Source organism: Tympanuchus pallidicinctus, unplaced genomic scaffold, assembly GCF_026119805.1.
Source record: "Tympanuchus pallidicinctus isolate F22 unplaced genomic scaffold, pur_lepc_1.0 scaffold8, whole genome shotgun sequence".
Classification (NCBI taxonomy): Eukaryota; Metazoa; Chordata; class Aves; order Galliformes; family Phasianidae; genus Tympanuchus; species Tympanuchus pallidicinctus.
The window spans coordinates 37,041,253-37,064,671 of record NW_026294802.1 but is presented as its reverse complement, the minus strand read 5'-3'; the positions used below and the strand labels follow the sequence as shown (position 1 = coordinate 37,064,671).

The following is a 23,419-nucleotide window of genomic DNA, read 5'->3' as shown; positions in this document are numbered from 1 at the left end:
TCTTGACTTACATAAAGAAAAAATACAAGCATTTGTTAAAAGCCCGCGTAAAACCTCAAACTAGCTTATCTAACATTGGAAAAGAGACAGGGTCAGAGAGGTGATAATTTATTCCCTTGAAAATTATTCCTGAATACAAACACAGCTGACATGCCATGTGTGATCAGCTGGGGCAGGATGGCACTGGGAGGAGGGCAGAGACGAAGCGTTATGGAGTGACTGCAGGCCCCATTGCCCTGTGCCACTCTGTTGGAGGGGGTGAAAGAGGGTGGGGGTGGGAAAGGTGTTTCTAGTTTGTTTGGGTTTCTCACTGCTCCAGCCTGTTAGCAATAAGCAATAAACTACAGTCACTTCCCTGTGCTGAGTCTGTTTCGCCCATGATGTCTCTGTCTTGAGCCCTTTTCCATTGAATGTCCTCCCTCTGGGAGGGGACTGATGGAGTGGCATGCTGAGTTCAGCTGTCAGAGTGCAACCACCACATGGATGGAGGGATAGTTCTGTATTTCTGTACTTCTGAGTTTGCCACACTGTGGTCTTTCCATGTCAGTGATAGCAATTTTGTCCACCATCACAGGTGGAAGTATATTTACTTTCTTTCTTGCGAAGGACACAGATTCATTTTGACTAAAGATCAGTGAGGATGAATTTGTGAAATTATTCAGCGTTTTGAGTGGGCAGGCTGCCGTTTGTAGCTGTTCTACTGACTCCAGCATATTAAGTGGCTAATTTCAGGAGTCTCGTGTGCTAAGCAGTGTGTGCTGCCAAAGCTTCACCTCTGATATCTTTGTGGGAGCTGTGTGGCACAGAGTGTTGAATAAGCAGTTGTTTCTACGTTTCTCCACGTGTGCTAAATGAGAGTAATGGACGCAGAGCCTGAAGCAGTCAGCTCCCGAATGTAAGGCAGTTTGCAATCTGTCACAAGAGACAAAACCAATTGCAAACAGGAAAAGAAACACTGCGTAGGGAAAAGGCAGGAGAGATTTCTGCAGTTTGTTAATCGAATAATGGCACCTGTTACAGCACGGGTGCCTTTCAGCTGCCTAGCAGTTACCTGCAGGGCTTTGGGGAGTTCGGCAGCATCGACACGTGGGTGCTGCCTCCAGCACCAGGCCTGGGCCCAGCCCCGGCTCCCACCAGCAGTCACTGCGGGCACAGCAGGCTCTCTGCCAGCTCCACGCGCAGCCAGGGACTGCTGGTGCTTTAGAGGCCTCTGCAAGCAGCTCAGGTAAAGTGCGCCTGCGTGAGTGCAGGCTGCAGATGTGCCTGCTACGCCTGCTAGGCGAGGCACGGAGCCCGCGGGAGGCTGCGTCGAGTTTTAAATTACAGAATGATATTCTCCATTTTCTTTCACGCTGTGAGCAGAATTGCCATTGGAGGGCCCAGCTGGTGCGACTGCACAGGGAGTGGGGATCTGATCCGGCATCTTCCTGAGCCTAAAATGGCTTCGAGTTGTATTTGTAGCCTGTGCTGCATTTTGCCCTGGAGGGAAAGAAGGGATTAAGGACAGCAGGCCTTGTCAGTGAGCCATCTACCTGCCATCTACCTGCAATCCCCGCCGTGATCTGCTGAGGCAGGAACAAAGGATCGTGTTCAGCTGCAAAGCAGAGGAGGGCGGATATAAATGAACGCTCATGTAAGGAGCCAGGAGGTTGTCTCACCATGGGGGCCCTCCTTAGCCAACAGAAAGGCTGTCACCTCCAAGCTCCGTGGGGACAGGACTGCTCCGGGACAGCCACTGGTTGGCTGCAGGGGAGCTCAAGGGCTGGAGAAGTGGTTGCAGTGCTGCTGAAGAATGGAGTGGGAGGGAAGTAATGTGCTTAAAGGCACATTAAAGGCTTTCTCACTGCCTTTGCAAGCCCTATGGTTGCTGTGTGCCTTAAAAATCAGGGCTGCTCACCAGAAAGATGAACTACAGCATGACTTACTGCTGTACTGGTTGCTGCAGTCAGCAACAGAGGAATGCTACGAGGTATGGTTTAGTATGGTTTAGTATGGTTAGATGCTACGAGATATGGTTTAATAGCTTGTGGTAGCAATGATGATAGGACAATTGGACTAGATGATCTTGTAGGTCCTTTCCAACCTTGTGATTCTATGATTCTGTGATTCTAATTTGGTGGTTGCATTGGTGAGCTGCCCGTTCTGGCAGCTCCCATTGAGACCAGAGGGACCCTGAAAGCCCTGAAAGCAGGTTTGAGACAACAGGACTCAATTGTGGGTTGGGGCCGAAGGGAATTCTCTTGGAAAGATTCATTAGGCAGTGTGCTTCTACCTCTGCTGTTCTATCTCTTGGTGCTTGAGTGTAATCAAGTCACATCCCCTTTGTAAATATGCCTTGTAATACTTCCTGTGTGCTGAGTATTCCCTGCATGGCTCCCATTTCTGACACAATAAGTTTAATAACAGGAAATAAACTTAAAAATGCATTTATTTCAGGTTTTTTTTTTTTTTTTTTTTTTTTTTTTTGAAGGGATTATTCTGAGGAAGAGGCATGTATTTGCACACCTTTGGTATCTTAGGAAATCCTGCATCTCAAGCTGCAACACCATTACATGCTTTCAGCTTCCTAACTCTAAGCCTCTGGAAAACATATTTTTTTCATAATTAAAAAAAAAAAAAAGGCAAAAATAAATTTTAAAACATTAATTAAAACAAGATAATGGAACAAAAGGACCTAAAATGAGATTTATTGGACTACTGCTTAAATGGATGGTTGCCTTATCAATAGTCTATGCTCAGACTGTTTCAATTGCTACCCAAATTCAGGAGGGGCAAGGAATTAAATGTGTTATAAAATAGAAGGGCAGGCTGTGACTGCTCTAAATGTGGGCAAAAAGATGACACCTTTTGGATGGGTAAAGCCTTTTCGCAGGTAGACATGGAAACACTGTACTTAAAAAGAAGAATATTATTTTGTTCCTTGGAAACAGAAAAAAAATCCAGATTTCCTTTACTGTTCTGTAGCCACCAGGACATCAGTTCACAGCTTGCACAACAGATGACACCAGTCATCTGCTTACGTTGTGTTCAAATGCTGCTATGTCCAATAGATGAGAGCATAAATTATCAGTGCTGATTTACAAAAGCCGCTTTGCAAGATCCCGTAACAACGGCATTTTATTTGGATCATCCCACACCCATACAGAAAACGCATTCTTGCTTTTTCCTCCATGACCAGCGTACACAGATCATGTGTGACGGGACTGACAAGCTTCCACTGCCTTTGCTAAGTCCTAAATCTGCTGGGAGACATCCTGCACGGGTGCTGAGCTCTGCTCAATCCTTAAACAATGGGTGAAATAATCTTTGGGCTGGCTTTGAGATGCTCTCCTGGTGCTGTAGTCAGTTATGGGGCTTCATTGGCAGCTGCTGCTGCCCCTTAGATGGCAGATTGATGTTCTTGGCTTTCTCAGCTCTATTTTTGGCCAGTGTTGCCCTGGTATTTTCAGTTTAATATTTTTTTCTCATAGAAATGCTCGGCAGTAGTCATACTGTCTTTCTTAATATTTTTCCCTTTCTAGCCAGTGCTGTCACCCTGGAGGTCAGTGCAAATTTCCACTTTGTGTTCCAGAGAGCCCCAGTCCCTCCTATGATTTCTTCACAGCTTATTATCCAATTGTATTTTTCATTTTACTCTTATATTTATGGTAGCACCTGGGGCATAGTTTTTACAGATTCCAATCTTCTAGACCCACAGCCCTCTCTTTCTTTTCAGGTCAGCTTTCAGCAGCTGCTGCCATCTTATTGAGCTTCGCCATCCCACGGGAGGAGGAGCAGAGCCAGAGCATTCCCTTCACTTGCCAGGTAGAGCTGGGTGAGAGGCATGAGGTGGTGGGGGGAAATGGGAGGGGGGGTGGCAAGGGGATAGATGGGGGTGGAACACTGGGAACAAAGATGTCAGTGTTCATCTGTACTATTTGTAATCAGCACAAAGCCAGATGGAAATCTAATGGATAAGCACTGCCAAACGGTAAGGAATCTTTTTTTCCAGTGGAAAAATAAAATAGAATAGCAGAAGATTCTTCCTCAGCAAGGTGTCAACATTCATATTAGACATTGATCGGAATCCTGTCTAACAGATTTTAAAGCAGTCATTAGAGGGCAATTAAACATTTTCCTGGTAGCACCAGAATCCAGTGGGAAACAGCAAGAATCCCACCTCTTTCATATTTAAAGATCGCTGGTCACTGAGGACAGTGGAGTGGCACCTGTGGGGCAGCAATCCATGCTACCCTGCAGCAGACCACAGCCTCCTGCTGAAGGCGTGATGGCTGCTGTTGCCTACCCCTGTGTCCCCAAAACACACTTAGGGGTAAATGAGGGACTGCCCCAAGGCAGCTGTGGGACTGCCTTGGGTGTAAGCACTTATCTGGCTTAAATGTCCAGGGATTTTGAGGGCCCTTTTATTCAACATTTTTTGCTGGATTCCCATTGTTTTCCATTAAATAATAATAAAAAAAAAGAAATCAAGCATCTGACACTAAGGTTCATTAAGATGTTTTTCATACCCTATGTCTGCAGAAACAGGATGACATAAGTGATATACGGTATATGGTATGATACATGTAAGTGATCCATGATTTCATATCTTGCTTACCCAAAATGTGGCCCATTTGTCTGGCTGGCCCAGAGCGAAGAGCCCAGAAGGCTCAAGCATCTGACCAAGAAAGGAATACAGATGAAAGCATTATTATGGTACATTTGAGAGAGGAATCTATCAGATACAATGAAAAGGTTCCCTCTTACTTAGAAACTTTCCTACCCAGAAGCAAAGGTAAGATACATAAAATACCATGGGCTTAAGGGAAACCTTAGGAATCTTTTTAAAAATACCTATATAATGAGAATACAAAATGTGCTTGGAAAATTCTCAGGGAGCTAAGACTTCAAATGGACACTGTTTGAAAAAGCAATGAAACAATTAAGTGAATTAAAGGATTCACAATGTTTTTAATTTCTTTATTTCTTTTAACTTCAGGAAATCCACAGGTTTATAGATTTGAAGACTTGGAGGAGGTTATCATGAGTGTCTTTTCTAAACCAGTGTGGAACATGGTCATTCCTATGTTCTGCAATGCCTTTTCTTACTGGTCTGTGTGCAGCTGAATGCTTGGAAGCTCAGATGGTCATCTTCAGAATGTTATTTCTCTACTTATAAACTTAATGTGATGGCAAGTTAGACAAATTCTGAAAACTTACGGGAATTCCCTCTAAAATGAAGTTTCTTGGTGAATGAACAGCTTTTCTGATGGCAATCTAGCCACCTGATAAGCAAGCATTTTAAATACCACAACCTGACCAATATGTATTGGCTGCATGCATACACTGTATTTGTGTCTGATATGTGGCATTTTTATCTGGTATCTATCACTGCACAATCATCACCTTGCTGGTTAGGAAACTGAGACACAGGGAAGAAACATTTGTCAAGGGATGCATGAAAAGTTGTTGACTGTAGGAATACACAAGGCCAAATTGCCACATGTTCATGAGCCTCCTTCACAAAGCTGAGCCATGTCTGTGATTGTTTCTTCTTTATTTCACCTGGACTCACCGCAAAATGTCAAGCAGGGTAAGCAGTTATTAAAGTGGGCCACATATCTGTGAAGGCTCACAGCAGTGTATCTGTACAGGGTATTCAGACAGGTGTGCATCACAAAGTAGCAAACCAGACATAACAGAACTGGAAGGTTAAAGCTAAAGCCACTTCAAGGTTAAAGCAACATTCAACTCTGCAAATACGTAGCAGGCAATTCACAAAGATAGCCTTTCTAATGAGGAATCAGCAGTTCCTGCATTATTTATTTCTATATTGTTTTAATATTTCCATGGCAATGAAAAACAAGTCTCCAGACATTCAATGGAGCCATGGCTTAAGGTGATGCCAAAAATCTGCCTGTAATTCTTCTGGTGGATTTCAGTACATCCTGATGTGACACGATACAAAAATGCATTGCACAGCTGCCTCAAAGTCTGAAATTTTGAAGCATTTTTTTAACCTAAAGAAACACATGTGCAGTTTACCTGTGTTCAGATGCTTAGCATAACACCGAAGAGCTGCCTCTGTTGCTTTCCAGGCACCTCGTGGTGCCAAGAAGAAGGGCGGGGGGTTCTGGCATCTCTCATTTGCTTAATTATAATGGCGTGGGTACTTGCAGATGAAAGGTTGCAGCAGAGCTAAGACTGTGTGGGCATACTGGAACATCAAGTGCAGATAAAAAGCAGTACCTTTTTACTTCCTTTGATAGCCCTTGCACTTTCTTTGCAGTATAGTCAGACAAACTATTTGTAAGAACAACTACTAGCCCATAGATTTAAAAATAACAGAAATGACTGATATCTGGCATAGGTTTCACACCTAGCAGCAGATCCTGCAACGTGAAATCACACCTAAGTCCTTGTGTTGTTCTTCCTTCCTGTTTGATGCTGAAGGTTCGAGCTGCCAGCCTAAGGGTCACACCTCACTGGGGTCTTTTCAGGCTCAGTTTTTGCAGAGCTACAAGCTCCTTCCTTTGCAAAGGCAACAGAGAGGAGATGTGCCATTTAAAGTGTTATCTATTGCATTCTTCTGTGATGAGTTGGTACAAAGACTGCTGTAATATCGAGAGTTGGGTTAAATTAATCACCATAAACTATAGGCTTTTTTTTTTTTTTTTTTAATTGTCATTACAACATCACTGCACTGTCATAGTGTCTGCTGGCCTCAGTCTGGTAGAGCTCTGCGTGCTAAGTGCTGGAAAAGAAGGACAGAATGACAAAGATGTTACAACCTACCTGTGGAAAGTACCTTGTCCAGCTACTTGACTATCCCTGTTTAGTAGATGTCTCCTCAACAGAGGACTGTAATCGAGATTCCTCAGCTCAGGAGATCACTTATAGAATGAACACACTGTAATGCTTTCACTCTTTCAGTCATCCTCCTGTCCCTAAAACTGTTGTGAGAACAGAGGTGAAATGGCTAATTTCAGACACATGTCCAGTGTGGCTATCAAAATACTCCTCTCCAGAAGGCAAATCATCTGATCCATGTCGGGGTCCACCTTCAGTTCAAATGAACATTGAAACAGTAGGATAGGATTCAGCTCTGAATTAGCATAACTAAATGCAGAAGTCCAGATGTCAGATGTTACCTTGGTGCCTAAATTTCCATTACAGTTAATACAGCCTAAAAGAGATATTTAGCTATCAGCCAAAGGCGCTGGATTTAGCTGCTCAGAATTTGGCATGGCTCAGTGCCATCTGAAATGCTCATACACAGTTGATGGAGCTGACAAAAACCTCTGAGAGACCAGCATCCTTTAAGAGAAGCGGCTGGGGAGCAGGATATCTTCAACTATCTCAGGTGACTCCTAAGACATCTGTGTGAGGAACGGAATAAAGTTTCAGGTGTTTACTGTAGAGTGAGCTGAATGACTCTCTAGGATCCATACACTACAATGATTTTTTCTAGCAGAAGTTTATACAATAGGTTTGTACATAATCTACACACTGCAGCTCCTTGGTCCCTGGATGGTAAACCAGGTGGAGAATTGTGTTCCAAAGAACATTTGTAGCAAGGAGATGCCTTTGTTTCTATCTAAATTAATACAGAAAAGACCGATATCTTTTTGGTTGTAAGTATCCTATATTACCCCACTCTTCACATAGAGAGAGTGAATTGATTGTGGATTGCAAATATCAAATGTAATTACAACCACTGACCTGGCAGTTTGTAACCTATTACCTGTATCTTCCTGAGCAAGAGTTGGAGAAAAGAAACCGTAAACTCACATTTGAGGCAGCTAAAAATTTCTCTGGACAACATAACTTCGCTCACCAGCACTGATCTCTCCAGAATTCAGAGGCAGGGATGGAACTGAGAGATGACAGCAGCAGAGGCACTGCAGAGACCTTCGTCAGAGTTTCGCACATGGCTTACTGGTTAGGCAGCTGAGAGCAGCCACTGACAGTTCTTTCAGAGCATGCCAGACAAATGTAATATAGGAATTGAAAACACTCAGTGTCTTAAATGAAAGTCAGTGACTGCTGACTCATTAAGAAAAATCAAGTCTGCACAGAACTGTCAGAATAAATTGTGTGTGGAAGAGTAACAGAGACATAATTAAGGTGCTTGTAAAGTGAGCAGGAGAAGTTACTGGTCACCAGGACACAAAGCTCCTTTTACTCTTCTGAACAAGAAGATGGCTTCAGATAAAGCAAAGGGATATGCATATGGACTGAGGATCTAAGCTAAGGAAGTGTTGTGTTACGAAATGTGCATTGGAATTACACTAGTGCAGCTTTCTCTCATACCAATCAGCACCACTCTTTCTTCTGATTTGACTGTTCAAAGCCCAGTTGCCAGACCCAACTTGGTTAATTCCATGGCTTGTGATGGAACTGTTCTTTTAATGCTTCTGTCACTGAAATCTAGGAGTGAGACTTGCTAAGCTGAAGGACAGGTTAGACTTCCAAAAATACTTTTGTGTTAAAAGTATGCATTTGTTCATGTAATAGCTCAGTATCACTGTCTGCAATCTTAGCTGTGTCCTCTATTTAGTGGCAAGATTACTACAGATTTAAAACAGATACTGATTTGCGTGTTTTTATAGAAGACAAGAAGACAATCCTCTGGGAAAATTGTGGTCATCATACAACGACAGTATGCTCTAGCAAACCCAGTTAGAAACATCTTCATGCTAAGTGAAGACGCTGAATTTTTACTCTAGAAACTGTATCCTGACTTTTTGAACTTACTAAACTACTCTGTTGCCCACCATGCATCCCTGAAGTAACAAGGTCAGCTCTAACCCCATTCCTCATGTTCCCTGTTCCATGTTCAGTGAAATAACACACTGCTGTTCATTTTTTCATGTGTACCTTTTCTTCTCTACTCAAAGTCAAGCAACCCACGTTATTTATAAAATACATCTTGACATCCTTTCTTAATTCTACCCTGAAAAATCACAAAAATCAGATTTCTGTTAGAAGCAGGAAAAGAAACAATTTCATATTGCTAATAGTTCTGATTTCACTTTGTAGGAACTTGAGTGACTCAGCACGACATTTCTCTTGATTAGGAAACATTTTGCAATTTCACTTTATGGTATATCAATAAAATTTTATCTTTCCCTTAGTGTGCCCTTCTGAGACGGACGTGCCATAAAACACATCCATGGGCTGCTGATTTACTCGTAGTTCCCTCACTGATGTTTAACTCTGCTCAACACTCATATTGTTAATGTAAACCCTACCAACTCTTTCTTCCACCTCAGCTGAAGATCTGACTGAAAAAACTGAAATCAATTTCTAATTTAGGAAGAATAGTAGCTGTTCTGGAAGAAAACTATTTAAAAGAAAAAAAAAAATCAACAGCAACAGCCAATCACTACATGAAATTAATATAATTACAAGAAGTACAGACTACAGATTATTTTAGACAGTCGGATGCTCCAGTTAAACCACCAGCCAACCAAACAAAAAAACCCACAACCCCAAAATTGTTGAACCTGTTTAATCAAAGCCAATGCAGATGTATGCGACTACACCTGCTCCCTTCCTTTGTCTGCACTCTCAGCACCTGCTGATCCACTTCTATCTCATTTTGTCTTGACAGAGTGAGAAATTGCTTCTTTGCCTGCTTGTCTGTGCAGTCAGGAGGCTGCTCTGACTTTCACAATACATTTTCGGCATCTGGTTGGTGTAATTTACCTTTGGAGCACCTGGGCCTAAGAGCAAATAAGAAAGGGGAAGCAAAAAGAAGTGCCAGTGGGTGATGAGTAACGCCAGGAGAATGCAAGTTCAATACAAGTTAAAAGAAACTGATCCAAATATATCGCAGGGTGAATTAGGCTAGATATGGAAGCTTACCAGAACATGCATAAAGGTCTGAGCTTTAGCTCTTGCTCCTAGGGACTGCTATCTAATTCTCAATCACCATATAACGACAAATAATAACTCTCATTGACAGCCATCTATTTCAGGTAAAGGGAAGTGTGCAAAGGTAAAGCTATGGCTTTGACTCTTCTCAGACAGGGAAGGGCACTGAGCTGAGACTCACACACATTGGACTAAGGAAGGAAAAGGAACGCGCCAGCGGTTTTGAAAGCAGTTGAGCATTTTATAGGAAGCCAAACCTGAACTCTGGAACTGCTTCAAATAAAATTTGAAGAGGAAAAATGGAGGTAGGAATATCTAGTTTTGATCATGCTATGCTGTGAGCTACACTATGAGCTGCTTTGCTCTATTAACACTGGGGTGCTTCCGAACATGCTGAAGACCTTTTGTAACTTGGGGAACTTTTAAGTTCTGTCTTAAAGTAAACACAGTAACTTTAGTGGACAGTTGAATAAAGATTCTGAGGATTTAATTTGGATTTATGTGTCTACAATCTCCTAAAATAGTGGTATCTCAGTTCATGACCATAGAAGAAGTCTACTTTGAAGTCTGTGGATTTTTGATTCTACCAAGATTGAAATTTTCCAATACATTTTTAGGCTTCAGACTGGCAGCATTCCATGCAGTCAGATATCCATGAGCCAGAGAGAGCTTTACTGAAGTTTCTGAGCCAGTTTTAAGAACAGGAGCTATGCATCTTATATATTAATAATGAATAACAGTGCCACATTCTCTTTGAAGCAGTCTAAGTTTAAAAACAGCAAAATATGCTTTATGTAACAGATCAAGAGTTAAAACGGGTTGGCTCATGAATGAAGACATGTTGTCTCAATTGTTCATGACTTTTACAAAATAGCCTTACAGAACTTTGATTCTGACAGATTCAGAAAGAATAGAAGAAAAATCCTATTTGTGAATAATGCCAGGAATATTCTAAGAACCAAGCATAAAATCCAGCAGTTAATTTTAAAACAAAGCTGTAAGCTAAAGGAAGATAAAACCAAAAAAGTTTACATGTAAATTTTATTTAGCATTTCCATACATGTAATATTTGTCCAGAGATAACATATACACCATATTTCAATATGAATGAAAGAATGTATTTTTTGTATTCCAGGAGAAACACTCAAAGATCATTCGAGGTCAACTTTTATCATGGCTGCTGTTCTCTTCACACAGTAGCTGGTTTAAAACGCTGCTCTGTTTGAGAGCTTTTAGACTGGATATATCTTCACTTACAACAGGGACATCTTCACTTTGATCCTCAGGTATCAGATCTTCACTGTCTGACAGCGTACAGAGGAGTGTATCATTTTCATAGGTAGGAAAATAATACCTGGAAGCAACAAGGTGTGATAGAATAGAATATAACTAGATAGTCACATATTCTGGTTCAAGTAGGTTGGATTTATTTTGAGATTGAATTAAAAAAAAAAAAAAAAAGAAAAATGAGAAAGTCTGGTTGTCTGCAATGAGTAGGCAGCATGCTCAAAAAATCAGCAGATACAGACACCTTAGAAGTTATTCAGAAGAGACAGCAACAAGCCTTCCCAATATTTCTTCCCCACACAGTCACGAGTGAAGCCACAGATCCAGATCCATCCCACACCAAACACTGAATTGAGATTTTTTAAGTGAGAACAGTCCCTGTGGCATCAACCCCTAGGCTTGTGAAGCCTGCTTACGATCTGAATCAGTGGTATGTTATGCTCTCTCTCCACTTGCTACAGAGAAAACCACTTGTAAAGAGCTCAAATTAGGTAGATACTATACAGATACTTACATTAGATATGCACAAGAAGGGGTTTGATTTGTTTCTAGTGTTTCTGTGTATCCACAGCACATCTCTACTATCAGTGACATACATGCCACACGCAGCAAACACACACAAAAGACCACTTTGCAGCAACGAACTTCTCTTGCATACTAACCTGACAGTGCAGGCACAACTCATAGTGACACTGAATCCAGCATGCAACTGAAAGAGCAGGACCCCACGTTTATTTTAGCTTCAGACAGAACAGAGATTTCTAATTCTGAGCTGTTTTAACACAATTTCTCATCTGAGCTCTGAGCACTGTAGCACTGGTAAAAACCAGAACTTTCAGCTTACTGCTTTACAGACATTATCAAGTAACGGCATAAATGCTGGAAGAAAGATCTTTGTCCTTACTGTGGTTGGTCCCAGGTAGACTTGACTGGCAGGAATGTAATGTGTTTTGTCTCTTCCATATGACTTATCAGTCCTCCTTTAGACTGAAATTTCTCCTGGCAGCTGTAACAACGACAATGATGGATTTCTCTCCTTATGAAGTTCACTAGCTTCACTTGCTGATAAAAGTTTAGACCTAAAGGAAAGGGCAACATATCAGTACTTAAGAGATATCAAATTTAATTTACAAATGCTTTCTTGATTTAAACATAAAGGTTGATAAGGGTTACTGAAGACCAGCACTGCAAACTAACTGAACAAATGTTTCTTCTTAGATGAAGGGGAACCAGTTCTTATTTTACTGTAAAAATTACAGCTTGCTTACTCCTAGTCTACAGCAGAATGCAAACACTGGCCAAACAAAGCTTAGACCCCAGCCTTCTAAACTGCAAGCAAGTCTTAACAGGCATAATAATAATCTTAATAGTAATGATTATTCCAAGGCTGCAGAAGCCAGCCATGAGACTTACAGAACGGCTGTTTGTAGGGGCTACTCTGAAAGAATCCAATGGTTGTACAGAAAATAGCACACATACTTGGCACTAACAACAGTTCCAGAAAAATAGTGGTTTGGCTGTCTTCTGTAAGCCAGCTGAAACAGTATCTGTAATGGGAAAGTTAGGTGCCCATATAGAAATCAAATTGATACAGTCTCTTTCCAGTACTCTTATGATGTGGTTTTCTCCACACTAACAGCAAATGCTGACAAGTACAGCATCTCTTACTCACCAAGCTCTGATTTTATTTTAAGAAAGTCAAATCCATGTGATTCCTGGAGAAAAAAGAAAAAAAAATAATCTAATTTCTGCTATTTCAACTAAGTCATATTAAACACAGCTTTTCATAGAGTGACACAGACATATGCAGACATGAATGCATGGTATAACCCCCCCAAATGTTTTCTCACATCAGAAACGTTCACATTCTGTTAAACAGCAATGCTCCTGTTAGACAGTATATTAAAACTGAAACACGGATGCTAACAATCAAACGTATTAAATCATTAAGCCACTTCAATATTAAAAATCCCACCTTTTTATTGTCTGTATCAGTCTATACAGTTAAAAGTACCAGCTATTCATAGTCTCATTGTAGAACTGAACACTGTAGATGTAGGTGCTACAGATGCAGTGCTTTAGTTCTGCACTAAAGAAAGAGTTAAGCAGTTGAACTGATCTTAACAAAGATGCTACAGTCCTACTCTTTAATTCAAAAGTGATGAAAGAACTGATATTTAACAGTATTTGGTTAATGTGGAGGAGACCACAGAAGCAATATAGACTGAGTGCAGCCCCCATTCCCCTGTGCCACTCGGGAGGAGGAGCAGAAGGGGATGTAGGGCTGGGGAAGGTGTTTTTAGTTTGTTTCAGTTTCTCACTGCTTCAGCCCATAAGCAACAAGCAATAATATTAATCTCCCTATGCTGAGGTTGTTTTGCCCATGATGGTAATTGGCGAGTGATCTCCATATCCTTATCTTGAGCCCTTTTCCAATGCATTCTCTCTCCCTATGTTTTTGAAGAGGGGGAAATGACAGAGTGGTTTGGTGGAGCATCAGTATGAAACCATTACTGCAAGTCTTACCTGCATGTGAAGGTGCAGCTTTTCTGTGGTGTCTGCTTGTTGTTCACAGAACAGGCAAACTGCACACACAGGGTGCTCTTCCCAGTCAGACCAGTCTCTTATAATTAAGAATTAAAAAAAATAATCATTTGATCATGGAAAAGAGAAGAGACATTTTGTGAAAGAGCACTACAGATTCTGCTTTCACAGCACAATAAATAAATCCAGAGAAACAAAATACTTTGAGGGAGTGGAAAAGTATGGATTTACAGCTGAATATATGATTAGAAATTGGTTTTCTGTCTAAAAAAAAAAAAACAAACCTGGAAATTTGAGAACAACGGAGCAGTTATTGCTGGGTACCTCCTGTGCTGCAGGCAGTACGCAGTCCTTCAACTTCCCTCCACTACTATCAGGGTCTTACCTTCTTGGTATCAGCTTGGCAAGTTATAAAAAATTGCTTTCAGAGTTTATTTTTATAAGGTCTTTCAAACTTTTCTAGTCTTTCAATACGTTAGTCACAGACACAAGCATCAAACACACTTTAATCAGTCTGATATTTATTCATCAAATATTATTTCTGAGCCACTCATTTATGCCACATTTAGATATGCATGCAGAGAATAAACACTAGCACTCGTCTGTTAAGATTCACAGTATTGCATAGAGATGAAAATATGACTGTACTCCCTTTTTAATCAACAGAATTAAGCTTAAGGAAGGTCAGGGAGCCTGGTGCCTACAAACCACTCCCTGTTTATCCAATTCTCTGCAGTCAAGGAAAACACCTTTGTAGTAATCAGAGAGCCTGGAGCCAAGAAGAGTACAGAGGAGGGGCAGATTTTGTCATCAGTCAGCACCACCAAATTTACTTCAAACTTACACCTAATTTTAAATCTGAGAAAATCCAGTTCAATTTTAAGTACAAAATAAAAGGTTTTGCCTACAACACTGTAAAACCTAAAAGATGATGGAGCTATGTGTAAATTAACAAATAGGCTTGTGGTTGAAGTACGAAATTTATAGCCCTCATTGAAGAGAAATGCCTTTGATGAAAACAATTTGGAGTTGATTACACTGGCTTAAATGAATTTTAACTGTGTACTAATGATGCACAGGATTTTTCCTTGTAAGTGCTTTCAACAGTAATGCTCTTACAGTTCTTTATAAGGGCACATAAATAGATCTTACTCCTCAAGGTTATCTAGTAATTCCCGATCATCCTCTGACTGCACTTCCTCCCAGGACTTTCCAAATTCCTGGGGAAAAAAGAAGAAAAGGAAAAATAAAACATGTATTGACTCTCACCACATTTTACGTATCACGTGAATGAACATTTGGGAGGTCATGGTATTTCTGTGAGCTAAAGGCAGTCATACAGCACTGTCCTAGTAATAACTTAAAATAAGAATTGGTATTATCTTTTAGTGGGACATTCCCCACACTACATCTGGGAAGAAGGTGATTTAGCACAGAGCTCCCAAGAAGAGCACCCAAGCAGTGTGTAAAGCCACTGTTGCAATACTACTAGTTAGTTCCTAAGGAAGGTATGCTAACACTGTTCTGTTTGCCATCACGCTTGCTCAATGTAAGCATACCTACTCACAATGTTCTGTCCTTCCTTTCACCCTCTGCACTGTTTATTCATACTTAAAAGATCTTCAGCCATCACCATACTTCTGTGCAGCTACAGCACAATGGCAGGCCATCTCAGCATGACTGCGATATAAATAACAGACAATAAAGAGCTGAAGTACCAGCAGTGATCTTTAGCTAGTGTTTTTCTTTCCACTGACAGGTTCTTCCTGCCTTTGAAAGCAAACCAGAGCCAACTAACCAGTACTGAAATAGCGCTTCTGAATTCGTGCCTTTCATGTCTGTGAGGTGCTCACAAAGATCACAGCGGATGGTCTCATCTCCAATAAGGGAAGGTGGCAAATAAAAAAGGTCACTCTTTCATTTATTTTATTCCAATAACCTCCCTAATAAATATATGTAATAAAATCCTTAGTAACAATTGTTATTCGTGTCTTTATGGTTGTTTGGAGAAATAATGAAAAGATATCCATCATTTAACAATTTAATGAGAATTTTTAAAGCTGTTACTGTCTATCAGATAAATGATACACAAATGTCTCTAGACAGCTCTAAACATAATGCCATTATAGATTACAGAATGAAAATTCAGTAATTAATTCAGGGATGCTACACAGTAGTGTGCAAACTCTCTGAGTTACGAGGGAGACTCATTAATGTCACCATTACTGTGAGATAACATGAAGCCATTAACACATCTCACCACATGTTCTCACAGCTGTACACTAGTTTCCTATGGCTTCTAATGTTAACACCTTAATGAGAGGATAGCTGCTCACAACCATGCAAAAGGAAGAATGCTCACAGTTGCTCCCTTAGCAGCTTGGAGTATATGTTCATAAAAGAGCATATTCAAAACAGATGCCAGTATTAAGCTTCAACTTTTAATTAAAGGTGAAAGGGGAAAAGAACTAGGCACAAGCTTTGTTAGTCGCTGTTTCTTTATGGTATTTCTGCAAAGAAGCCAGCAAAGGCCCTTGTAAGAAGTCTGTTTCCCTTATCTACTTGTATTCAGAGGAGAGAAAAAGGCAAAAGGAAAAAGCTATTCAGAACTTGTATCAATGGAAAATTCCAAGGTAAATGGATAACTGGGGACATGATGATGAAAGTGTCAAAATACAGAAACTGAGCAATTGGATGGGAAAGAGTTCTTCGAAAGATTTTTAAAGCTTTCAATCTTTTTTAAAGCATTACAGCTTGATAAGCATTTGGGACCAAGGCTGGCTTTGTTATATATTCAAGTTCCCTTGCTCTTTCATCTGAGATGCAAGAGCTCTCAGTAACATCCCTAGAGATTTCTAAGAAATTTTTAACAAAACCTGAACAAAAAAAGCCCTAGACTTTACATTTTTATAGTTTAAATAGAAAATGCATGACTGAAAGAACTAAAGGCCTTGCTATATATCCAAGTAAAACCAACTACTTCTTGAATACATGCTGCATACCTTATGGTGATGAGGGTCTTGCAGATGAATGAGGAGAGCATGCAAATGGGTGTGGTTTGAGAATTTCTTCTTCTAAAATGAAGTCTAAATGTATAGAGATTAACTGCCTCCCCAGCACTTTATCTCCTCAACTTGAGCAGAGCTTCAAGGGTTCTGCTGGGAGACGGCCAGCATGCTTCACTGAGGCAATATACCCCAACATGAGTAGTGTTGAAATGAAAGAAATCAGGCAGGCAGCTGCTATCTCAAGCATTTTTCCCCGAACAGCAATTACTGAACTACTTGCAAATAGACCTTTAGGCCTGGGAAGTTCAGAAAATCCAAACAGCTGCTGCTTTCCCTGCAAACTTCCCCATACCCTTTTTCTCACCTGCCTTATTATGACCATCTGATTTGCTTTATATTGCTGCAGAAATTAGTGATGCTTTATCATAAAAAGGCTTACCCCATCATTAGTTTATAGACACTGGATTAATTTTAACATGAAGTGTTTCCTTCTTGGTGATTGCATCTCTCCTTGAAGAGAAATGAACGTGAACATTTCATTAAGATTTGAACTATCACCAACTGAAGGAGGTTTTCCGTTTACTATTTTACAAAATGTGCACTACTTAAGTCAGAACAGGCTAAATACAAATAGTAACCCCTATAACTCTTCCTTTCCCCCTTTAGCAACAGCTAATAATGATGACTCAGGGCTTGGCAATACGAAAATATCACAGATGAAAAGTAAAGCCATTTTGAAAACAAGTTTTCTAGTAGGTGATAAGTAGCATTTTCAGCTGAGTCATATGCACATTCGTTATGGCGATGTTACATTAGTACAGATAAGTGCCATTAGACAATTTGAAAATAAACATCACCATCTACTACAACACATACTCTATGCTTAAAGTGCTGACAGTGACCATCTCTCAAACATACAAAGGAAGGCCCTCTCAGTTTAGGTCTGCCTCAGTTTTCTGGGTTGGAACAGGAGAGTTTTACTACTGCCTTGTTCTTTTCTGACTCCCAGCACGTATCACAGACTCCAGAGTTCTTCCCTCCCTATTTTTAGTTGATCTTTGGTACAAGATGACTCATGGGGACACAGGCTAAGAAAGGCACAGAGACAAAACTAGGTAGGAAGTTTTTTTGGAGAAGAGAAAAATAAAGTAACCCAAACACATCTCTGAGATGCATTGCTGCTCAGTTCTTCTGCCTGATTTTTTTTCCCTCCAATTTATAATTCAAGCATTTTGGAATAGTATAGGGTTGATGATACCATCTTTCATACTTACACAATACTGAAAAAAGATCTCCAAATTCACTGTGCAAGTGACACCAATGCCTTTTGAGTCATTTGCATCATTGCAAAGCTCCCATTCTAATTCAGTAAGTACCTAGTAATAAACTTTTGATACTTACTTAAGACATAAATCTATTACATGTGCACAAAAAACCCCTTTTATATGTGACAAAAAAACCCTTCTATTCTTATTGACCGTAAGATGTAATAAGGTATTTTTACACTAACCTGTGAGCAAAAGAATGTATGGATAATATGGGGTAGATAGATCAAAGCAGTCTGTGGGTCATGACAGAAGTCATAACAAAATCTCAGAATATCAAAACATTTACAAAAGAATTTGCAATATTACTCATTGCTATTCCAAATAGAAAATTTTGGAGAGCGAATTACTGACATACAAAAAATTTAACTTTTGTTATGAAAACATGTCCTCATAACTTTACTAAAACATCAAGTAAAAAGAAAAGTTGAGTGGGTGGACAGAAAGAATGAAGGGAAAGCCTACTGCTCTAGAAGAAGTCAATGGCACTTTTGCCATGAACGTAAAAACACAAGTAAGAACTGTCCAGAAGATCGTAAGGCAATGCAATGGGCACTCTCAGAACATCAGAACAAAAAGGTTTTAAACCCCTCAGTGCAAAATAAAGGCAATTGCCAGTTCTAGCTAAAAAAGACTATTTTACGCAGTGCTTGGTGAAGATAATATATAAAGGAAAAAAAAAAAGCACATTAACATATATACAACATATACAACTTTGCTTTAAAAGGCATCTGTAAGATCTTGCACTAAATAATTATCTATTTAAATAGGTTAAGATTCAGTTGCTGATAAAAAAGCTTTATGGAACACAACCTAAAAGCAAAGTGGATAAGATTGATGTTTATCATTAGAGACCTACTTAGTCTCACAGCTTCTTTATGATGAAAACAAACAGGACCAAACAGGCATAAGGGAAGATCTTTATTACATTCCCAAATTCAAACCTTTCTGTGAAAACACACAAAAAAATAAATAAATTGTAAGTTTAAATCTTTCGGTCAAGATTAAATCTTTAGTAAATATTGAAAGTATACCTGTCAATTCAAATAAAATACTCAATCTGTGTCTGTAGTGAGAAACTGCATAATTCCCCTGCGTGTCTGGAGCAATGGGAATAATGGATCCTTAAGACTTCTTGAGATGTCAGTAAAGCTTGATAGTATTCATCAGAAAAGAAAATCCTGTGGTAAAGTGTGAGGAGCTCGGGGAGAGGAGGTAAAATGACTTTAAGTCATTAGAAAACACACTTTGCGTAATATCCAGAATTCAATGAATTTTAATTCAGATTGAAAAAAGTCTTATCATATTAATTTAGTCTACTGTACACTACATATAGTGTGATAGCAGAAGATAATAATGGTATTTCTCTTTAGAATAAGGCCAACCTACTGAGCCCTCAGTGAACAAATTAAGGTTCTTCTCATTAATTTCTTTTCCTACTTTGTGCAAAAATAAGGGGTTTACCAAAAGCTATTTTGAGAACACAAGCTCTATACAACATAGGAGAATTCTAACATTTTCAAGTTAACAATCAATTTGGTCCTATGTTAACAGTGTGCAAATACACACTATATACACACAAATACACACAAATATACACACTATATAGTGAGCAATTCTGTAAATATTTAAGAGTTTTTCATTTGTTTTAAAAGAAGAAATGTAAAAAATTATGATTTGGAGACATTTTGAAGGATCAGAAACAGAGTAGAAACAATCTGCTGCATAGAATGCAGTGAAAGACAAAATGTATGCAAAAAACCCCAAATAATGGCTGTAGCACAGTGCATACAGTCAGAGAAGAAATGGTGAAAAGTGTCCCAGAAGCTGCACAAGAAGCTCACCCTCATAAACCTTGCACATGCAGCCTCCATCTTGGTAGATTGACATTTTTTATTAGAATAACATTTGCTATCCTCTCTCTGTAATATCAAGGAGGTGAAAAATACGTCTCTAAGTTATGTCAATAAATAGGCAATATCTGAACTGGTTCAGGCTGGTTTAAGAAGACACTGCAAAGTCCTGCCCAGAATCCCAACAATAACTACAGAGGTCCAGGGCACTGGCTTGAGCCCTGTCCTAGAATCATAGAATCACAAGGTTGGAAAGGACCTACAAGATCATCTACTCCAACCATCCTCCCATTACCACTGCTACCACAACCCACTCAACCACATCTCGTAGCTCCTCAGCCAGTTGCTTCTTGAACACTGCCAGGGAGGGCGATTCCACCACCTCCCTGGTTTTGTTCTGTCCAGTCCTGTGGCTGCCCATGCTGTTTAACAGTTTGAATGCTCAGTGGCCACGCCAAAAGCACAACTCAAAGAGTACTGAGACATGTTCAGGAAGTGGATAGGCCACAGATCATTCGCAGTAGACAGCTGGGTCAAGGTCACTTGCTTTGAAGCAAGTGGGAAGAATGGGAAAAGAGGTTAGATATACGAACATGTTATACCTTGTTGTATTTGCTTTGGGCTTTTCTGATTATGAACGTGGGATAGCCCACTGTGTCCTCCCTGATGTTATAACCTTCCTGCCTGTCTCTAAAATTTCTGAATGAGTTATCACACAGTTCTCTGTGCTTCTGGTTCAACTTCCTGATCAAAGCTGGGACAGATAAAAAGCTGAACTGAAATGCAAATTTGAGACGGAAAGGGACGTGAAGAGGATGCTGCATTCTGAAAACGTAAGACTACAGAACTAATAGAGAAGAATAAAGCTATTAAAACCACTTAAAACAATTAAAACATTAAATTTGAGACTGTTAACTTTCAAGGAAGAAAAGACTAAGTTCTGTAGAGAAGCTGAGAACATCCAACATGCAGAACTTTATAACTTTTTCACTGCTATGCAGCAAATATACATCAGTTTTTAAAGCAAGTTTAAAGTTTTTAAAGCGGTATTCATGTTTCTGGAAAGGAAAATAAAAGTTTCAGATCACTGATCTTTGGAAGGAAGACATACAGGATCACAAAGGAAATTCACCCCACCTAAGGTAGGAGGGACTTGGCAGAGCTTTAATATCCAACTTCTTGATTGGAGTAAAACCCAAGGAGAGATTAAATAGAAAGAAAAGGTAAAACAGTCAAAGGTGCTTGAAAAATTCATTTATAACCTGGATATTAATACATGCAGGTGGCACACAGACTAGTTCAGGTGAAATATAGTTATTTCCAGGAAAGTGCAGAAGCTTTTGAAGCATCTCTTACATTCAAGAGCTGAAGACAGCAAGTGAAAATTTGCTACACACATGCATACACACTCTCACAGATGTGAGATAAAAAATAGTATTACCTAAAAGCATACATCTACCTGGAGGCTAAGAGCAAAAACTTTTTCTTTCATCTCCATATCTTTCATTTTCCTCCTCTTTGCATCTAATTTATACTCTGAAGAGCACTTCCAGACTAAGGTTTGTAGAAAACAAGCTCAAAGCCAATAGCATTCAAGTTAGATCTCCATTTATTTCATTACTCTACCTCATTTTCCCTTCTGATACTTAAAGCAAAGACTGAGCACTAATGACATGATGATTAGCATCTCTTCAAGCTGCATTCTTGCATCTCTCAGAATCAATTCTCAAGCACAAATGTTTACCATTCCTTAGTTTAACAATTATCTAGATTATCATACCATAAATGAACATATTCCTTAAGAGTCCTTGACTTGATTTTTGACCTTTTTACTAATTGCTGAAATGCAATTACTCACTTTTAACAAGACATTGTCTGCAGCTCTTTAGTTGATTTATAGAACCTCTTACCAAGTAATTAATGATATAAAATCTGTCATATTCTTTGTTTTTGGCATTGATTCTGCGATGTTGCTTCTTTCTCATGTGATCTTTAAGTGTGTTTTTGTCTCTGAAGACTTTTTCACAGTACAAACACTGCAAACTAAAACAAAACGGTAAACAGGTCAACACATTAAAAATAGTACAAGATAATACTCTTAAATAAGATGGAGATGCATACAGTAAGACTAATTCTGAAAGCAAGCTAAATGAAAAGGAAAATTAATTTATTTGCAAAAAAACCTCATCTTAGATCACAGTAGACTCATCATACATGCAGGTAAAACAGCACCTAGCAAAAACTATGGAAAATGAAAGTACAGATAATAAAAAAGTTTACTGTTGCTCCACAAGCGACATGAGGGAAAAAGCTGATTTACCAAAATCACCCCAGCAGGACACAGGAGGGCTACTGATTGGTTAAGAAATGAACACTCAGCTTTGAATGCCTTTATGGGAATCCAACCCATGAGTAATTGTAGCATTGAAATTTAGGAAGAAAAAAACAAACCAACAACAACTCTGAACGTGCTACATATGTCTAAGAACAATTTAAACTTGCTAAACAGAGCTTCATACTTCTAATCCAGCAGGTGACTGAAAAAAAGTTTGACAGGGTGATCAATAGGCTTTGTAATCCTGACAAATCAAATTTATTAATACTATTCACACTTCATATATCTGTATTTCTATTTTTATTTATATACTTATACATTTATTTGTTACTTAAGAAACTGAAAATATTCATTAACAAATGGAAACTTTACTACACTATGTCCTCAGAGCAAACACAAGAGAAGTATATCCACAGTATTAAATTCTCTATTGCAAGCAGAGTACTATAAAAGAATTGCTCTCTCCTACAGTATCAACTGGTACCTGAAGTTGAGCCTAGACAGCATTAAGTAGTCTCTCTTCTCAGACAGTGGACTATGAGGAGACTAATCTGCACTTTCGTCTAAATGGACATCTATCCCTGAAACAGACAACAGCCATTTTTTTTTCCAGCAGAGAAACAGCAGAGCACTGAGGTTACAGGAATGTCCTTGTTTAATGGTTGTAGATCTTGAGTTCTAGATAGTTGTGACAGATACACTGAACTGAAGTCTTTCTCAGCCTTAAGAACCATAGTAGGCCTCGATGTGACCGTTCCCTGAACTGGACAGCTCATAAATAACAGAATAGCAGGTGGGTGCTCATGGCCATGACCACGAACAAAGTTGGTACAGTGCTAGAATTGTTGAACCACTGAAATTCCAAATGGAGAAATAATGAATTACATTGAGAGGCTAAAAGCAATGTGGTAGGATTCCAAATTTAACTAAATTTGGGCCAATTGTTTTATCTTATAGCAGTAAAAGAAAGCCTTCAAGAATAGTTGTAAAGTTTAGGCTATTCAATAAATTTTGAGTTCTAATTGAACTTGAAGTCTAAAAATCTGACTAGTGCTTTGCTGATGGACTGCAGGTCTGATGGCAGAAAATATGTTTTCAAGTCAGCTTACTTCTATCTGCTAATGATTAAGAGTATGATCTGCTTGTGTAAGGCATTCCCAGGAAATGTATGTAATGCTTTTGCCCAGTATATACAATGTAGTGTAGACA

The 23,419-nt window shown here is 39.4% G+C and overlaps 1 protein-coding gene and 1 long non-coding RNA gene across 3 annotated transcripts in view; one reads left to right on the top strand and one right to left on the bottom strand.

The window, feature by feature from the left end:
* Positions 1-9,996: 9,996 nt before the first annotated feature.
* On the top strand, positions 9,997-15,673 carry LOC128073281 (uncharacterized). Its single transcript, XR_008202656.1, has 3 exons — positions 9,997-10,163; positions 10,994-11,144; positions 15,449-15,673. It is a non-coding gene; the product is annotated as an uncharacterized LOC128073281 (long non-coding RNA).
* Positions 10,886-23,419, bottom strand: part of ZNF277 (zinc finger protein 277) — a 54,790-nt gene continuing 42,256 nt past the window's right edge. For both annotated transcript variants that reach the window (XM_052667957.1, XM_052667958.1), the window contains 6 exons: positions 21,786-21,918; positions 14,842-14,909; positions 13,672-13,768; positions 12,818-12,860; positions 12,050-12,224; positions 10,886-11,212 (listed from right to left, as the gene is read on the bottom strand). In XM_052667957.1, the coding sequence (XP_052523917.1) occupies positions 11,020-11,212; positions 12,050-12,224; positions 12,818-12,860; positions 13,672-13,768; positions 14,842-14,909; positions 21,786-21,918 (709 nt within the window). In that variant the 3' untranslated portion in view covers positions 10,886-11,019. The remainder of the gene's footprint in view (positions 11,213-12,049; positions 12,225-12,817; positions 12,861-13,671; positions 13,769-14,841; positions 14,910-21,785; positions 21,919-23,419) is intronic.